The sequence below is a fragment of the Trypanosoma conorhini genome (assembly GCF_003719485.1).
Source record: "Trypanosoma conorhini strain 025E chromosome Unknown Tco_14.4_contig_00168, whole genome shotgun sequence".
In the NCBI taxonomy this organism is placed as follows: Eukaryota; Euglenozoa; class Kinetoplastea; order Trypanosomatida; family Trypanosomatidae; genus Trypanosoma; species Trypanosoma conorhini.
Window position 1 is genome coordinate 15,757 of NW_021704252.1, and position 16,916 is coordinate 32,672.

At 56.8% G+C, this 16,916-nt stretch overlaps 8 protein-coding genes across 8 annotated transcripts, besides 5 other annotated features; all 8 read left to right on the forward strand.

The window, feature by feature from the left end:
- Window positions 1-394: 394 nt before the first annotated feature.
- On the forward strand, window positions 395-2,767 carry Tco025E_03634 (uncharacterized protein; the record flags this gene model as incomplete). The annotated part of the gene is made up of 1 exon (XM_029370552.1): window positions 395-2,767. The coding sequence occupies one exon, from the start codon at window positions 395-397 to the stop codon at window positions 2,765-2,767; it is 2,373 nt and encodes a 790-aa protein (XP_029229392.1).
- A 379-nt stretch (window positions 2,768-3,146) lies between these two features.
- Window positions 3,147-4,037, forward strand: Tco025E_03635 (uncharacterized protein; the record flags this gene model as incomplete). The annotated part of the gene is made up of 1 exon (XM_029370553.1): window positions 3,147-4,037. One exon carries the CDS (start codon window positions 3,147-3,149, stop codon window positions 4,035-4,037), a length of 891 nt encoding a protein of 296 aa, XP_029229393.1.
- A 255-nt stretch (window positions 4,038-4,292) lies between these two features.
- On the forward strand, window positions 4,293-4,790 carry Tco025E_03636 (uncharacterized protein; the record flags this gene model as incomplete). Its single annotated transcript, XM_029370554.1, has 1 exon — window positions 4,293-4,790. One exon carries the CDS (start codon window positions 4,293-4,295, stop codon window positions 4,788-4,790), a length of 498 nt encoding a protein of 165 aa, XP_029229394.1.
- Window positions 4,791-5,689: 899 nt separating this feature from the next.
- On the forward strand, window positions 5,690-6,220 carry Tco025E_03637 (uncharacterized protein; the record flags this gene model as incomplete). Its single annotated transcript, XM_029370555.1, has 1 exon — window positions 5,690-6,220. One exon carries the CDS (start codon window positions 5,690-5,692, stop codon window positions 6,218-6,220), a length of 531 nt encoding a protein of 176 aa, XP_029229395.1.
- A 307-nt stretch (window positions 6,221-6,527) lies between these two features.
- Tco025E_03638 (putative inorganic pyrophosphatase) lies at window positions 6,528-7,346 on the forward strand (the record flags this gene model as incomplete). The annotated part of the gene is made up of 1 exon (XM_029370556.1): window positions 6,528-7,346. The coding sequence occupies one exon, from the start codon at window positions 6,528-6,530 to the stop codon at window positions 7,344-7,346; it is 819 nt and encodes a 272-aa protein (XP_029229396.1).
- A 301-nt stretch (window positions 7,347-7,647) lies between these two features.
- Tco025E_03639 (putative peter pan protein) lies at window positions 7,648-8,742 on the forward strand (the record flags this gene model as incomplete). The annotated part of the gene is made up of 1 exon (XM_029370557.1): window positions 7,648-8,742. The coding sequence occupies one exon, from the start codon at window positions 7,648-7,650 to the stop codon at window positions 8,740-8,742; it is 1,095 nt and encodes a 364-aa protein (XP_029229397.1).
- A 257-nt stretch (window positions 8,743-8,999) lies between these two features.
- Window positions 9,000-9,032: a microsatellite.
- A 37-nt stretch (window positions 9,033-9,069) lies between these two features.
- Window positions 9,070-9,095: a microsatellite.
- A 38-nt stretch (window positions 9,096-9,133) lies between these two features.
- Tco025E_03640 (putative CTD nuclear envelope phosphatase 1A-like) lies at window positions 9,134-10,867 on the forward strand (the record flags this gene model as incomplete). Its single annotated transcript, XM_029370558.1, has 1 exon — window positions 9,134-10,867. One exon carries the CDS (start codon window positions 9,134-9,136, stop codon window positions 10,865-10,867), a length of 1,734 nt encoding a protein of 577 aa, XP_029229398.1.
- A 222-nt stretch (window positions 10,868-11,089) lies between these two features.
- Window positions 11,090-11,119: a microsatellite.
- Window positions 11,120-11,292: 173 nt separating this feature from the next.
- Window positions 11,293-11,320: a microsatellite.
- Window positions 11,321-11,328: 8 nt separating this feature from the next.
- On the forward strand, window positions 11,329-16,275 carry Tco025E_03641 (uncharacterized protein; the record flags this gene model as incomplete). The annotated part of the gene is made up of 1 exon (XM_029370559.1): window positions 11,329-16,275. One exon carries the CDS (start codon window positions 11,329-11,331, stop codon window positions 16,273-16,275), a length of 4,947 nt encoding a protein of 1,648 aa, XP_029229399.1.
- A 581-nt stretch (window positions 16,276-16,856) lies between these two features.
- Window positions 16,857-16,912: a microsatellite.
- Window positions 16,913-16,916: the final 4 nt, after the last annotated feature.

The window sequence follows — 16,916 nt, forward strand, 5'->3', positions numbered from 1 at the left end:
ACCCAGCTGAGTTTGCGCAGCCAATGCAATCGTGTCTTTTTTGGTCCTTTTTCCTGATGCTTAAATTTCTTACTCTGCCCGTGGAGTTTAACTTATTGCGTTGTTGCTTGCGGTGCGGTTTCCGCTCTTTCTCGTCATGTGTCTTTTGTCTCACCTCGCCGCCCGTTGAGCTTTGAGACGTGGCGCCGTTATTAGTTCCGAGCGGTTGACATCTGCTGCTGTCTTCCCGCGCAAGCCACCGTTGTGCCTTGATGCCTTTTGTTTTCTCTTGCTTTGCCTCAAGGAGGGTTTGCCGGGCCACACGGGGAGAGGGGAAGGAGGGAAAGGCGTTCGTCAGAGCACAACGCACAGCAGACGATGGTGGATTGCTTGATTTTTTATTCGACGTCAATAAATGCTTAGACCGGACGACAGCCACGCAGCTGCCCCTCCGGCCACGACTGGGGGACGCTTTCCCTGCTGTATTACGCTGGAGGACATCAGCGTGGACCTCTGCACCATCTTCGCCTCTCCCTGGCAGTCATGCGTCGAGACGCCCTGCTGGGATGAAATGCGCGTGGTCATGTCTAGGGACGGTGCCACTCAGTGCACACGGTGGCTTTCACCGACGTTGGCAATGCGCCAGCCTGCGGCCGTCGGGGCCAAAGGAGCCGATGCCGTCAGGGCATCATCGGAGAATTCCTTCGCTGTCACTGAGGTGATGTGGTCCCCCCTCAATACGGCGGCCTTTACGGTGTACTTTAGGTTGCATGACAAGGACGCCGAGCGCTCACTCGACCCAGGACACGCGCGCCCCGCGAATCTGACGAACCTGAAGTACTTGGAAGATGCCGGCCACGGTGAAGGCAGGGGGCGAACCCGTGAGAGGGTGCTTCCAAAGACAATTAACCCTTTTTACCTTCGCGTTGAGTGTCGCAACCCCAAAAATCTCCGTTTGGGGGCTGAAGGGGGTGAGAAAGCTCCTACCAGTGCGAGCGTCGAGGCGGTGTCTGCGTACTGTGCCAAGTGGGTGTCGAGGGTATCGAGCGTATTCAAGAAGGCCTCGATCAAACTTGCTACAGAGTTTTCAACAGGATCTCCCTCCGTCAAAAAAGAAGAGGCGGGTCCCTCTCTGACGATGCTAACTAACCGGTACAGCAGAGGTGCACCTGCCTTCTACCTGTGTGATAAAAACGGGGTGGACCCCAGTGAAGCGTACAACGCGGTTGGGGGAAGACGACGCATTTCACTGCAGCTCTTTCCCTCGCACCCGAAATTGCCCAGGAAGCAGACAGGCGTGCCTCTCAAGCTCCACTTCACCATGGTGGCTCACTATGACGACTGCGTTACCCGTCCTGTAAGAGATTACCACTCGCTGGTGGTGTTGGTCGACCAGGTGAGGTTGGACGTTGGGATGGCCCGGCAAGACACGGACGCCAAAAACGGTGCTGCTCCTCGGCTGGTGACGGGGTACGCCTTTGGTTTTACCTCGGACACCTCCAAGACCGTCGAACTTTGCTATCGTTCTCCGTTTTTAGCCCCACCCGAGGTCCAGTCGAGGGAGGAGGGGGAGGTGCGACTCGTGGATTTCTCGTTGCTGCATCCCTCGCAAAACGAGCGTGAACTAACCGCGTTGGACTTGGCGGCGAACCCGACGTCTGCGTGTATTGTCTCTTCCGGGTGTAAAGTGGGAAACAAGAGGCGAATCGGAAACCGTGTCGTCTTGGTCTCTCGCTTCAAGACGGGCGTCGACGGTCTTTGCAAGCCGTCGTACAAGTGCCGGCTGGTGATGGGATTGTTTCGTCGCTACGACACCGGCGAGGTGGAGCTGGAGCGGTGCGAGCGCCCCCTCGACCTCGCCTCCATCCTCAACCAGGACTACTACCCAGACAAGGTGCGAGCCATGACGTTCTCTCGGGGAGAGTTCATGAGTTTCAGGCTTCGTAGGCGCTGCTTTGCGGCACCTGAGCAGTGCCGCAGTGAACTCCTCCTGCCGTATGATTACGACAACAGCGGCGTGGAAATCGGCGCGGCGGCGGAGGCGGACGACGCTGTCTCCTTCTCAGAGGGGTGTGTAGAACAGGCACACGTGGAGGCTGCTGCCGCAATGGTGGCCAAGGACGATAGCACCACGCAGTTGGGCGAGGGAAATTCTACCGCGTCGAGGCACACTAACGATGCGCCCGAGAGCGGCTCCCGTCATCCGGATGCGAGTGGGACTGCTGCCGCGCCGGCTGCCTTCCTCACGGGCGCCATGGCGCAGGTGGCGGAGCAGCCGGTTACACGCATAACGGACAGTGTCATGACGTCGTACAACAACTATGAAGACAATACTTACGCCCCTGTACAGAACGACAAGGCGTCGGTTGCGACGGACTCAAGAGCCGGCACTGTGGAAAGTGAGCCACTGCGAGATGGAGATCAAACGTGTGTAACAACGTTAACTGCCAGTAATAACTTGAACCCCTTCCCCGTGCAATGTACGATGTTCAATCCTTTTGCGTCCGTGTCAGACTCTTCAGAGTCCTCACCCAAGCCCTCCTTGGATATGAAGGCCAGCACACCGCCCGAGGTGGGTCTGAAGAACCCCTTTGAAGAGAAACCCAATGCGTTTGTGTTTGACATCAATGAACCCAAAGAGAGGGCGACGGTTGGAGATTTGAGACTAGTTACTTTTGAAATAACTCCCCAGCAGGAGAGCGTGCATGATGGGACCACCGGATGGCCTGCACTAGTGAGGCCCTACACGCTGGAGCCCTTTAAAACCCCAAGCACATCGGGGTCTTAGCTGATGCAAAAAGGATGATACGACTGTCAGACCTGAGAGAAGTGAGGGCAACAATACGAATGTTGTTATGCTCTTCTCTCGCACCCTTTGACTTTGCCCCTGCGTGTATAACTAGTGTTGACTCCCTTACTGCTATTACTTGTTGATTAGCTCTAGTAGTATCAATAGTGGTAGTAATATGAATATTAGTATGATGTGATTACCGTGATTTTTAATGAATAAAGTTTGCTCTGCTTCACACCTGAGGTCGTACTACATCACTTCTGGGAACTGGATGCGCAGCAGCAATGTGTTTTACTCCACTATTTTCTCTCTTCGCCTAGCGCTGTAGTGTGTATGTGTGAGAGAGAGCGCGAGCGAGAGTTGTTCTTCCTGTCGCATGTTCCGTGGTCTGTTGGGCGGGGCAGGCCGGCAGTGGCGTTCAGAGCGGCGGCTTGCGACTGTAATGGGCGCCACGCGTAGAAACCCTGCGCAGAAGTCGACGTATCGCATCAGTAGAACACAACTGGCGAAACAGAGTGCATTGCGGGGGAACGAGGATGCAAACCGAAAGCAAAAAGGCTCAATGGGCCGATCTATTAGCTGCAGCGATCTCTCGCATGCGGACGTGGAATTTTTACGCGGCCAGCAGGACGAGGCGCTTGCGGAGCAAGACGCATGCGTGAGATCCCCCACGCGCGACGCAGGTGCCGCCCAATACCGTCTGCGTTCTTCGGCTTCTCCACAGCAACTACGGTACGGCAGTGTGGATTCCGCTAGCGGCAAGAGCATCGTTCAAGAGCGCTTTGATGCGCTGGTGCATGACGCGCTGTTGAAGTATGGTCCTCCGCTTCCTGCCGAATTCGTCTCGGAAAATGATATCATCGCACCATTTGCCGCCAGTAACGATTCTGCTGCGCCCGCATCGTCGCAGAAGGAGGACCCTGGCGCCCACTACTTTTACGATGAGGTGCAAGTCAGACCTCAGGAACTCTTTGGTATCATTCGACAGCTAGACCCTTCGTTTAGTGTTCGTACGCATGCTGACGGCGTCCCCTTCTCGTTGCTCATTAAAAACTGCCTCTATCTTAGAGCCTGGGGAGGGAAGGTGCACTTCATGCGCTGCCTGAGACGTCTGCCGCTGCGCACCGGTGGGGACGGCGAAGGTGAGGAAGCAGTGCGTGGGGAGGTAACGACGACGCTTGCAACGTACAAGATGAGGGAGTCCCCCTCATTCGATGGCGTTCGCCAGGGCCCCCAGCCGTGGCTGTATAACTATCGCATGATGTGAAGGAGTCGAAGCTTCCTTTTTGATTATTGTAACAACTTCTGCATTTTGCCTTCGTTTTTTTTTCTTTTCTTTTTCCTCGCGCCAACTCGGTGAGTATGCTGGATAATTCGGTAATTACTTCCTCATGTTTCGTGTTTTTTTTGTTTTTATTTCTAGCTGCCCCGCTTATACTTGTGTACGCTTGCTGCTTAAGGGCATTGCAAGCGGCAGCCAACGGGAGCGTCACAAGTGTGGGGTTATTGCCTGCCGCTCACAATGCCGGAGGCAAAGGTGGAAGAGGAATGCACTCCGCCTTCCACCGCAAGGGGTGCTGTGGGCAGCCTAGCTGCACTGCTCCAGCCAGCTCTTGGTGTTGGAAATGTTATGCAGAGCGTCGTTGCGCAGCAGCAACGTCTTGTTCACGATATTGAGGCATTGAGTGCGGAGCTACAGGAGGCTCAAAAGCATTTTGATGCCCTCAACGAGTCTCAGCGCCGCAAATTAGACCTGTACAGCGCCAGGGTCGCGCGATGTCGTTCGAAAGCGGCGGTTTTGTTTCGACAACTCTCAACAATAAAGGAACGACTTTTGCGTGTGCATAGTGTCCTTTTGCAGCGACGGGCGAATCAGTCGACAGAAAACGTGGTGCAGAAGGAGGAGTTGGCCCCCACTGCCTCCGCACAGGAGAACGTGGCCGGAGCTTTTCCTGCTGCCGAGGGGGTGGAGAAGCAATACGATGACGTCGTTCCCGCAGCCGAAGTGGGAAACACATGACGAGTAAATAAAAAAGAAACGGCCAGAAACGCGCATAAAGACCGATATTGCTGTTTTTGCTGCTGCGGTGACATCTGCGAGGGGGCCGCTGGCTCGAAGTCGTGTGAAGATGCATCGAAGACTGCTGGTGTTGGAGGCGGGGTCACGGCCGTTCCCTCCTCTCGGGAATGTGAACTGGAGGCACTCTGTCGCCGTGGAGTTGCCTTTTTGTACTCTTCTCTCTCCTTATTTGCTCTTATTGTTGTTGCGGCGTCTTACTCTTGTTCAGTGTTAACGTTTGTTTGAATTCCGTGTGATGGCTGCATGCGCACGGCGGAAAGCCAAAGTGGCCTCGCTTTGAATGAGGCAACAAAAAGCAGGATTGCCACCTGCGTCTCCTAAACACTGGAGCGTGGGCGGCCGCTTCCCTTTACACGTTGCGTTGCGTTTGGGGGAGTGGCGACGGTCTTGTGTTGTTCTTGTTATTGTGCTTTCGCTGAGGGCGTGTCGCGCCGTCCTCCTCTTCACCTGCGGCAGGGTGGTGGTCCCTCTCACAACGGAGCCAAACCCCCGCGCCTCTCTTTTCACTGCGAAATGTATATTTGCACCCACTTGAAACGATGCTGCTTTGCGGCGGCGGGAGCAGCAGCGGCATGAGCGGATTTCGTTTTCATTATTGTTTTATTTTTTCTTTTCTTCTCGCTGCATAGTTGGCAAAAAAATAAAAACTCACCATTTTGCGCAGGACACTGTCGTCGGGGAGCCGCACGCCGAGGGCCCCCACGGGTGGGGCAGGGCTGCTGGCACAGGCGCAGGACAGCATTGGCCCCGTCTTTGGTGGCGCAGGCCGCTACTGGGACAACTTTAAACATCAGGCGCGCAACCTCCTCACGGATGAGCCACCAGACGAAGTGGAAATTATGGAGATGCCCCAAGACAATGGAATGATAGGCGACCTGCAAGAAATGTCATCCCTCACATACCGGCAACGTTTTGTGGGTTTCTTTGCCACGCTTGGTATGGGACTGTGCTTCATCGCAATCGCAGCTTTTTTTGCGCCGACAGTTGCCATCTTCCCGAAGAAGTTTACTTTCTTTCTCACGGCAGGAAACGTTTTTTGTGTGGGATCCACCGCTTTTCTGGTGGGGTTCCAAAAGCAGCTTCGTTCCTTTTTCGATGCAAAACGCCTAGAGGCGGCCGTCATGTACGTTGTTGCCACCATCCTTACGCTTATGGCTGCGTTGTACTGGAAGTCGAGTTTTTTTTCAATTTTTTTTGCCGTCGTGCAGGTGTTTTGTTTGCTGTGGTATGCGCTGAGTTACGTACCCTTCGCGCGTCGCGCCGTTGGGCTCGTTTTTTCGTATGTGTGGTTTATTGTTTGGCCTGTACTTCGTGTTGTGTATCAGGCGCTGCGGCAGTGCTGCGGGGCAATTCTCTCCCGCGCGAGATAGTTCTTCCTTGCTGGGGTAGATGAAGCAGGAAGGCGCGGCCACCCACCAGCCTGGAGAGGGCAAAAGGAAAATGGAGGCCAGCAGCTGTTCACGCCTGCGGCGGATCTCGTCGTGCCCGTGTGGGGCGCGCACGTTAAATGGGCGACCGTGTCTTTGTTTTACCTGATGTTTTTTTTCTTGTGTGTGTGTGTTTTTTTTCTTCTTCTTCCTTGCCTCCCGGTGCGCGCTGTTTGCCTATTCTGACGACTACTTCTGCCTTGTCGCTTGCGTGTGCGTTCGGGTCGTTGTTCGACAGGAGCAAGGGAAGATGCGCGGCACATTACTTCTGCGGTGCGGCGCCGGCGCCGGAATTGCGCTTCCGAGCTGGAAACCGCAGGAATTTGGGGCGCAGGGCACTCATGCATGGCGGATGTTTTTCATCAGCGACTCCGCCGCGGAGGTGGCGAAATTGGCGGGAGCGACAGCACCGGCGGCGGCGATGCGCTCGGCGTGGCACGACCTCGCCCTGCACCCCGCCGCGGATCCGTCCATTGTGACTTTTGTCTGCGAGATCCCGAAGGGGACGCGGGCGAAGATCGAGCTCAAGCCGGAGGAACCGCACAATCCCCTTGCCCAAGATGTTGCGAAAAAACAGGAAGGCCAACCGCTGCGTTTCTACACGTATGGGGACATTCCTTTTAACTACGGCTTTGCTCCACAAACGTGGGAGGACCCGTTGCTGGTGGACGCCGTGACGAAGTGCGCCGGCGACGGTGACCCGATAGACGTTGTGGAGGTCTCCAACTCGCCGCTCCCTCGGGGCTCCATTCGGGCCGTACGCGTGCTTGGTGTCTTGGGGCTCATTGACGAGGCGGAAACGGACTGGAAGATTATCGCTGAGACACTGCGGCCTGACGGCGGTGGCATGTACGGGAGTCTCCAAAAAGTTCCACAGGAACTCAAGAGCATCATTTTTCGCTGGATGCGTGACTACAAGACCACCGATGGAAAGAAGCGGAACGAGTTCGTCTTTAATGGTGAAATACGTGGCGTAGACGAGGCCCTGGACGTCATCAGTGCCTGCTCAAATCAGTACGGTAGCCTCCTCGACGGCACCGTCGAAAACCCGGGGTACTGGCTGCGGTAGCGCCGGGCACGAGGCACCTGCTGCGCCTTTTTGTATCGCGTTTTTGGGTTTGCGGAGGTGTGATAACTCTTTTTTTTTTGTTTGGCTGAAGAGCCTACCACATTTTTTTTTTGCGTTGTTTACTGCTGGGGGATGTGATTTCATTCTCCTAGTTGCTTGGGGTGTGCCGCGTGAGCTCCGTCGCCACTGTTGCTTTTATTCTCTCTTGTTGTTGTGGGGAGCAACCGTTTCCAGAAAGTTGCGGCGGCGGCAACAGTAGCCACTGTAGACTAGCACACGCATACGCATACGGGCTCGCAACATGGGCAAGTCCAAAGCGATGCCGGGGACGCTGGACACCACCGAGGCGGACAAGTCAACCCCGAAGTCAATTATTATTTACCGGGGCGAGGTTGGCAACAACGTTCGCACCCTCATGCACGACTGGCGTGCGGTGTTCCTGCCTTGGAGCAGCAGGAACCTGCACGGCAAAAACAGTTCCCTCAAAGACTTTCTGGCCATCGCCTCAACCTTTAGCGTGTCACATCTGCAGTTGTTTACCGCCCCGTCGCATGGAACTTCACTGCGTATCATGCGGTTTGCCAACGGCCCGACGTTGTGCTTCCGTGTCCTTTCTTTTACGCTGCGTCACGAGGTCGTGGCGACGCAGCGGCGTCCATTGTCACTAAGCCAGGCTGTCTGGGAGGTTGCGCCTATTGTCGTGTTGAACAACTTTACCCACCCCGATGCCCAGCGACGGCCTGAGGTGCCATTGCTGGAGGCGACGTTTAAGGGCATGTTTCCCACAGTGAATATTCAGTTGGTGAAAAACTCTGACATCCAGCGCGTCTGTCTCTTTCACTACGACCATGTGGAGCATGTTGTGGAGGTGCGGCACTACTTTATCAATGCGAAGGCTGTAGGTGTCAGTAAGACGGTGAAAAAGCTTCTCGAGCGCCGCTGCCCAACAAAGCTTGGGACGCTGGAGACCATTGACGAGGTTCTTGACCGCGAAGATGCGTGGTCCGACACGGACGGAGAGGGGGAGGAGGTGCCGCTCGCTCAGCCCTTCCGCCAACACCGCGAGCAGTGCCGCATTAAGCTGCAGGAGATCGGTCCCCGCCTCACGCTGCAGCTCGTGAAGGTGACAAACGGCTTTGCCAGCGGCGAGGTGCTGTTTCATAGGTTTGAGAGCAAGACACCGTCGGAGGTGGCACAGAACGCCATGAAGGTTCGCGCGAGGCGAGGCGATAAGGCCAAGCGAAAGGCGGAGCAGGACGAGAACGTGCGCCGAAAAGAAAATATGAAGGAAGAACGTTTGCAGGCGAAGCGGCAGAGGCGTGAAGAGGCGCTGCGACGGCAGGCGGAGGACCCCTTGGACGTGGTGGACTCCGGCTACGGCGCCGACGCGGAGTGAGGCAGGGGTGCTTTCCCTCACGCGACAAGGGAGCAACGAATGAAGAGGCGAGGAAAGGAAGAAGAGAAAAAGAAGCGGGGAAATGCCTCTTCAATTAAACGGAAAAAAAATAGTGAAGGCGAAATCCAATAAACAACGGTTAATAGAAAGTGTTGATACGTGGGTTCCCAGTTGGAGGTCACGCGTCAACCGATGAAATCTATTGAGACGTCCGTTAGCACATCTTCACCGCAGGTAATGCATCTCCTTCGTGTTAATTTCTTTCCTTTTTTTTTACTTCTTCTTTGTCTACCGAATAGGTACAGAGAGCGCCCCTTTCCTTCGCTCTACATATATATATATATATATATATAGTTTTATTATTAGGCATATACGTATCCACTGGTTGAGTATGGGTTGCATGCAGCGTCTATTCAACGGTGTCCTTTTCTGTTTCTTCTGCTTCTTTCAAGAGGCTCTGTTGGACGGCGTGATGGCGTGCAAAAACATTCATCATACGCTCTATGTACTCCTTTGCTTCTTCACTGGTCGAAGTCATCTTGCCTATCCTCGCCCTTTGGTGCAGCTGAAGAGAAAAAAAGCCGAATTGGCGCTGTCGCGGCGCCGCAAGGCCCACTCCCCCGGATCTCACGCCTCCTCAAGCAGCTGTACAGCGGTGGAGCGGTGGGACTCCGCTGGCGATAGCGCCTTGTCGAGAGGGAATGGCGGGCGGGAGGCGGGTTCCCCGTTGATGAGGCGAACCGACTCGTTCTCGATAGCCGAAGGTGGTACAGCACCCAATGAATGTTGGGTCCAACGTTGTGTGCGGCGTGGCCACAAAGGCGAGCTCTCTGAGTTGCTGCCAAGGACACGCGCGACGCCGTTGGTCTCGCCAGCGTATCACCTTTGCCATTCCGAGAGCCTGCACCACCTTGTGAGCAACGTCATCGGCCCAATTCAGCAGCCGACGGTTTCCGCGCTGCCGACGAGGCACACAACGCCCCAGTGGCCGCCGCATTCGTCTGGTCGCCCCTTCACCAGACACGATGACCGCCGGGGCGACATTGGCCTCACCACCGATGACTACAGTAGCACAACTAGCGGTCAGCGCCATCCGCTGCGTAACACGGGTGCCTTGTCGGGCCTGGCCCATGCCTCAGCAGACGCCAGAAGCAGTAACGTCTTCCAGACTGTCTCCACCGTTGTGTATCGACGTGAGAGCAGTAAGCGGATGCAGTTTGGCCGCGCCGTGGGCTCAAGGATGCCGTTGCAACCAATCGCCTCCATCACCTCTCACCACGTCCTGTCGTACCAAGCTACGCGTCAGAAAGTGCTGATCATGGACCTCGATGAGACACTCTGCTTTGTGTCAACAAAACTTTCCGCCTGCCGTTATCCTCCAACTTTTTCAGAGGTTATCCCGACCGCCACGGGGGCCGAACTCTTTTTTATTTGGGAAAGGCCTCACGTGCGTTTATTTCTTAGTACGCTGGCGAAGCTGTTCAATCTTGCTCTTTTCACGTCGTCGACAAGGCCGTACGCGGACTCCATTCTTCGTCGCCTGGACCCAGAAAGGGTCATTAAGCGTCGTTATTACCGACATCACTGCGTGCAGGTCCCTCGATCTGCGTTTCCGGGGGCGCCTGGGCAGTGCGGTGCGGCGCAGAGTGTGGGAGGGTCCCGTGAAGCGGCATCGCAGGATGCGGTGAGTGCGGCGACAGACGCACCACAAAGCCTCGGAACGGCTGCCGGTGAGGATGTAGCAAGTGACCTGATAAGTACTCTGCCTCGCTCTGCCGCCGCCGCCGCCGCCGCCGCCGCCGCAGCCAACAACGCCAAGACGTCTGACAGAGGTGAAGTTGGAAACGGCACAACACTTGTAAAGGATCTTCGCATCCTAAAGGTTCCACCAGAGTTAATGGTCATGGTGGACAACGTGGAGGAATGTGTTTTGGCCAACCGAGATAATGCGCTGGTGTTGCCCCCTTTTTTCCCACCTGCATTCGCGGGCACAGCAGACAACGCGGCAACCGACGATGTTTTGCTCTCCCTTATTCCTTTCCTGGAGTCCTTGCTAGTGGTACCGGACGTGCGCTCTGTACTGCGGCACGGGCGACTTCGTTGGCCTCAAAGAAGTGAAAAATGAACACCAAACGAAATCAACAGGCTTTCTTCTTGTCTTTTTTTTGGCCTCTGTTCTCTTCAACTATTCGGAGGGTCGAGCCTCATTGTGTGGGTAGAAGCCGTGCGATTTCTCTTCTTTGAGTTTGAGCGTGGGCCTACGCGGTGGCTGGGCCTGTTTTTGCGTTACTGTTGCTACGCGGCGTGGACCTGGCTATTATCACGCAGGGGTCGGCGACGGTTTTGTTGTGTGTGTGTGTGTGTGTGTGTGTGTGTGCGTTTTCGGTTTGCTGTTTTAGTTTTTGTTTTCTGGTGTCATGCAACCTTCTTCCCTGTTCCCTCCCTTATTGTTTTCGCGTGCGCGGATGCACGGCGGATGACCCGCCTTCCACACGCATCAACGGAGGGAAGGAAGTAAAGTGGAAATAAAGGGGCGAATAAAAAGGAGGCGTGTGTGCTGTGTGTGTGTGTGTGTGTGGGCGGGCCATGCTTTTTTGGATTGGCCGCCACGCTCTTGCAAGAGTTGCGCCCGCGGTGCGTGTCGCCGGCGGTGGTGCCCGCCAGCTGAGTTGCTCGGCCCTGCTGCTGCCGCCCAAACGACGGGCGGCGGCGGCGGCGGCGGCCGGATCCGCCAGGGCCGCCACACGGGGGGCGGCTGCTGCGCCAACGCGGACGAATGACCCCTCGCCGCGACGCCGGCAGCGACAAACAACGGAGGAAAGTCATGGCAGCGAAGCCGTCGAGCCGCGAGTCCCGCGGGCCTCCTCCACAGCACCCCGCGCAAAAAAGAAGCTGAAGGAGGTGCAGGCTGTGGCCGAGGCAGTGCGCCATCAACACACCCCCATTGCAGGCGACGAGAAGAATGCGACTGCCAAAGCGAACCTCACCGTTGACGTCCTCCGCGTTGTGGAGGAATGGGGGGCGGCGTGCGCAAAGGTGCGGCCGGAGGATGGGGATAATGGGGAGGCCCAAGGCGAAATTAAGAATGCCGCTTCCCCCGTGCCGGTGACGGACAGCAAAAAAGGCAGAACCCAACTAGGGGCCGCTGCTCTTGCCGCGCTGCTCGCCCGGGCTGCGAAGATGCCAGATGAATACCCAACACTTCACTGCGTGCTGCAGGTTTACCAAGAGAAGCATTCCTCTCGAAATGACGTGGTGGTGCTCCACGCAGCCGAGATTGTGCGTAACGTGGATCACCTCTCCACCCTTGTTGCTTTTTTGCGACTGTGTCGTACGAGTGCCTCAAGCAGTACTCCGGTATACGAGGCAGTCATGGGGGAGCTTGTGCAGGCCGCGACGCGGTTGTGGCACGAAGGGGCAAATAACGCCAACAAAGGCGAGCAGGATGAGGCTGTTTTGCGGACCACGCTGATGTGGCTTTCCTTGGAGCTCCGCAGGAATTATTTTGAGGTGCGTCCCAAGGTCCCGAGGACATCAGACGTGCCCAAGGGAGGCGCGAAAAAGAGAGGGGAGAAAAAGGGTGCCTCCTTTGAACACAGGGAGTGGTTAGAGGAGACTACCCGGCGGTTGCTTGCAGAGGTTGCCGTCTCCACCTCCGACTGCATCGTCCGGGAAGCGGCTGGTCGTGAACTACGAACCCTAACCGAGGGTGTGGTGAATATGTCTCTTGTTCTTCTTACTTCCGCCATGGCAAGTGAAGTACAACTTTACGCCGCACATGCAGAAGCATGGGAACGGGGAACTTCCCAAATTCGTGAGGCCATAGACGTCTACCTGAGTCGCAGCTCATCCGAGGAGACGCTGAAATTCAGTATGAAGCGGGTGCGGGCGCACGGGTTTGACTTGCTAGATGCGCTCTGTTTTTTGGCCATGGTGGACACCGCCCTTTCCCCCATCCTGCGAGAACGCTTGAAGCGCAGCGCGGCTGACTGTTTTCTAAAGCTATGTGGTGCTGTAGAGGCACGACCGGCTGTATTTACGGAGGTGCTTTGCACCCCAGAAATGGCACAACGTGTGCGGGCGTTGCCTTCAAAAGACCTTGGCGAGGCCACCCAGGCAGCCATCTTCACAGGTGCAGCACTCTTTTGCGAGCGTGCCGATGACGCCGCGGTGGACCAGATGCTGCACAACGTGAGGGTGGTGCAAGGCTCGTCTGATAGGCAAAAAGAGGATGTCTGCGTTGACGCCGAGGAAAGGGATGCGGAGGGTGCGGCGGAGCCGTCTCCGCGGTCGAGACGTGCAAGCATCGCATACGGACTCTTCGCTGCCGGGTTTGACCCCGAGGCAGTGCTGAGTAGCGGACTCTGCGTTGGGCATAGCGCGATGGAGGTGCTTGAGCTGCTGCACGCCGCTGCTTTTTTCTCGCAATCGTTCGCCCTTTCCCCGCTGCCCACGCGGCTCTCGTTGCTGCTCACCACGGAGAGCGCTGCTCTGACAGAGGCGCGCATTCGTGCAGAGAACCGTGCAGGAGCGGCAACAACCGAATGCCTTGAGGGACCGAAGCCTCTTGCGGAGCTGCTAGAAAACCCTCCCCGTGTGAAGGATAAGGGGGTAGGGGAAAGTGACGCTATTGTAGCCCTTGGGACTGTTTTTTATTTGTCGCTTGAAACCGCCGTGGAACTCCTTGTACGGGGGGAGGAAAAGAAGCTCAGCTCGCAGCTTCCGCGGCTGCTGGCGCTGTTGGAGTGGGAGGGATCCTACCATTACCTCGTCGACGGGCTGTCTTTCCTGATTGACGGATTTGTTGGGCGCTTCCGCATCGCTGGGCAACGCCAGCACGAGCGGGCGGACCCAAAATGGAGCACTACCTCCATGGAGGTTGAGCGCTCCTTGTCGGAAGTGACAGCGCTTTTCGTCCCACGTCTTGTTGAGACGGTGCAGAGGCGCTTGGCAAAAACCAAGCGTGCAAGTGCGATGAGTGACGCCGAGCAAAAGGAAGCGGCGCAGTTGCTGCAGGAAATTTTGCGTTTCACCGTCTACGTGGCTGCATGCGGCATGAATGGGACGACAGCGAAGCAACTCGTTGGGCTGCACACCATGGTTGTCAAGGCACTCACCTCGGGTGCCTCCGACGCCAGCCTCGCATCGCTCTCAGAGACGGTGATACGCATGAATATTCTTGTCTCGCATGTGACGGCAAAGCAACGGGAGTTTGGGGTCGCGCGTCACCCTGGATCGACTGGACTGCGGCACTGCAGTATTTTCCTCAACGACGTCGTTGCTGCCCACCTAAAGCCGATTGCTGCGGTGATTCGTCGCGGCGGTAATATTGCGGTGGCTCAAGATCGTTACCAGGTGCTCTCCATTGTGAGTCTCCTCTTCCGACTCGTTTCGGAGTACACCGTGGAGGCGGAGCCGGCGGAGTTAAGAGCGTTCCGCACCGACGTTTTAGACCCCGCACTGACGCGTGTTCTGCAGCAGCAAAACAATGGGAATGTGGCGTCCAACGAAACGCTTGACCTTGACGCACTAAGCGAAATTACGGTGGTGATGTGCGTGCCGCATACAATTCATCACCTTTCGTCCCAACTGTTGGAGCAACTCGCCGCCGCTGTGACTGTGGCGGCGCCGAGGCAGTTTAAATTGGCTCGTACGGGGGAGCAACGACGGTACGCCAGCAAGACGGCGGCGCGGTTGCTCGTCTCTGCCGCCGCGGTTTGCCAGCTCCGACAGGACGAGCTGACGGCACTGTACCTCTCCGTGGTGCAGGCGTTAGGGCCACTGCTGCTTCCGGCCGAGATTTCAGCGGTGCTGTGGTCTTTTGTGACGTTCCATGTGCCATCAGACAGCGACGCCGTTGCTGAACTGCGCACCCGCCTCACGGCAGAGGCAGGAGCGGCAAACTCACTCTTGTCCGTGCCAGAGACAATTTCGTCGCTGCAAGCGCTTTGTGAGCTGGAGGACACAATTCGGTTTGCCTATCCGGCCATCCTGCGGCGGATTATTCACTCAGAGTACCAGTTAACACCGGGGGAGGTTGGCATCGTTGTGCGCGTGGCGACGCGGCTGCAACAACTACGCGGTACTCTTCCAGAGGAGGACTTGGCGTTTCTCCAAGAGCTTCCAATCTCTCTTGCGGAAGTTGCCCTGCGAGTTCGTCAGCAGTGTTCAGCGTCGGATCTTCCGCTCGTGTTGCAAGGGTTTGCCCAGCTAGATAGGGAGCGTTACGGTGATCTAAGGGACCGGGTCATGAAGGCGTACATCCTTCGCACCATTCAGGTCCGCCCACTGTTGGGGCCAAAGGAGGTCGTTGAGTGTCTGGAGAGTTATGCGGCGGCACGGGTGAGTCATCAGTACCTGTTTGGCGTTCTCCTGGCACGTGTGGCGGACGTCAAGTTAAAATTCTCATTGCCCCTCGCAGTGCGTCTCGTGCGGTGCGGGGTGAACACTTCGTGGGACAAGAGCGTTCAGACGGCGTGCCTTACGGCGGCGAAGCCGGTATTTCTCGCACTTGTCCGTCACATACTGCAGAGTGATCCTGCCTCGCTTCCCGCCGTGGCAAGCAACGCCGTGGTGGTGCTGCAGTGCCTCACCGAAGCCTTCCCCAACGACCCCACAAGCGATCTTCTGCTGCAGAACATGGCGTCACACCACACCGCCCTCTCACTCGCTACAATGATGGCAGTGCTTGAATTGATTGCAAGAAGGAGTTCCACTGAGTACAACATTTTGCGGCGCATGGCAGAACATGCCACCACAGTACTTTTTCCACAGACCTCCCCTAGGGCGTTTGCGGAGCTGACTCGACTATTTGTACGGTGTGGCGTGCGATCTCGCATGTTGTTTGCGGCCGTGTCGCAGCGTTTAAAGGAGATTAGCAACAAATGTGATGCCGACGTGTTAACAACCCTTGCGGAGGCTTTTGCCGTCGCCCACGTTGACCTGGAACACGATGTCATTACAACCTTTCTCGAACGCACAGTGGCTATTGCAGAAGAAAGGGACCCACACTTTGAGTTGCACCACTGCGTCGGTGTCCTCAAGCTGCTTGCGCATCTGGAGGCCAACGAGGCCGCACGCGCCACCACGCTTCTTCTTGGATGCGCCAGAAGAGCATTAGAGGCGGCGGAAGCGTCCCGCGGCGGCGCCAAGCTGCAAGAAGCCCAAGACGTTGATGTTCTTTTGTCGGCCTGCCTTCGGGCGGGTCCCGCGCGGCACCGCCCTCTTGCGAGGCACTGCGCTGATGCATTGCTGGTGATCCTGCTGGCGGACCGCGCCAGGGACGAAAAGAGCTGCGGCGACTGGCAGGTCGACCTCATGCTCGTTGTCCAGTTGGCCAGTCACATGGTGCGGCTGGGGCTGGGAAGTCATCCTGCGGTTCCGCATCTTTTCGACGCCCTCTACGAGAAAAGGAGCGCACTCATGCGACGTCGCCTTTTGCTGCAAACAACCACCGAGACCATTCAGACGGCGGGGGAGGACGCGCATCAACAACTCTACGCTCTTCTTGTGCAGGGCAAACTTGTGGCCTGAGACTTTTGAGTGCGAGGAGGTGTGGCGGCGCTGCGGCGGTTGACCCGCGCGCCCCTGTTGCATCTTGCTTTCCATGGCTTTTCGCGCCATCGCGAAAAAAGGGGAGTCTCGCGGCGGCGGGGCGGCCCCTTCGTCACACAATGAACGCATAAACGGTCGCACCCCGATAGGCCAAGCTCCGCGTTAGGCATGCACTTTTTTTTGTACTTTTCTTAACCTCCTTTTTGTCGAGGCGAATTCGAAGCAGGCGGCGGGCAACGAGAGGAGGAGGGCGCGCGCGTGGGGACGGCGTTGGGTCTTGAAACTTTGAAACCGTCCCTGTGACCTTTTTTTTACAAAAAAAAAACAAGCCAACAACCCTGCGCCCCATCCTTATTTGAACAGGGAAATTGCCACTTTTTTTTTCTCGCGGGCCGTTTCTGGTTTTGAAAGGGGGAAGAACCGCGGGCGCCGCACACGAAGACGCCCGCCATGGAGCGAGCGGCGCCGTCGGCCTTCGAGGCGGCCCTTGCGGATTTGCTGCTGGCGGAGCTGCGGCGGCAGGGGGTGCCGCGCGTTGCCGAAGTTGTCTGCGCCGTTATGCGGCGCGTGCGTGTCGGGGGCGGCGGCGGGCAGGAGGGGGAGGAAGGGGCGGCGGAGTT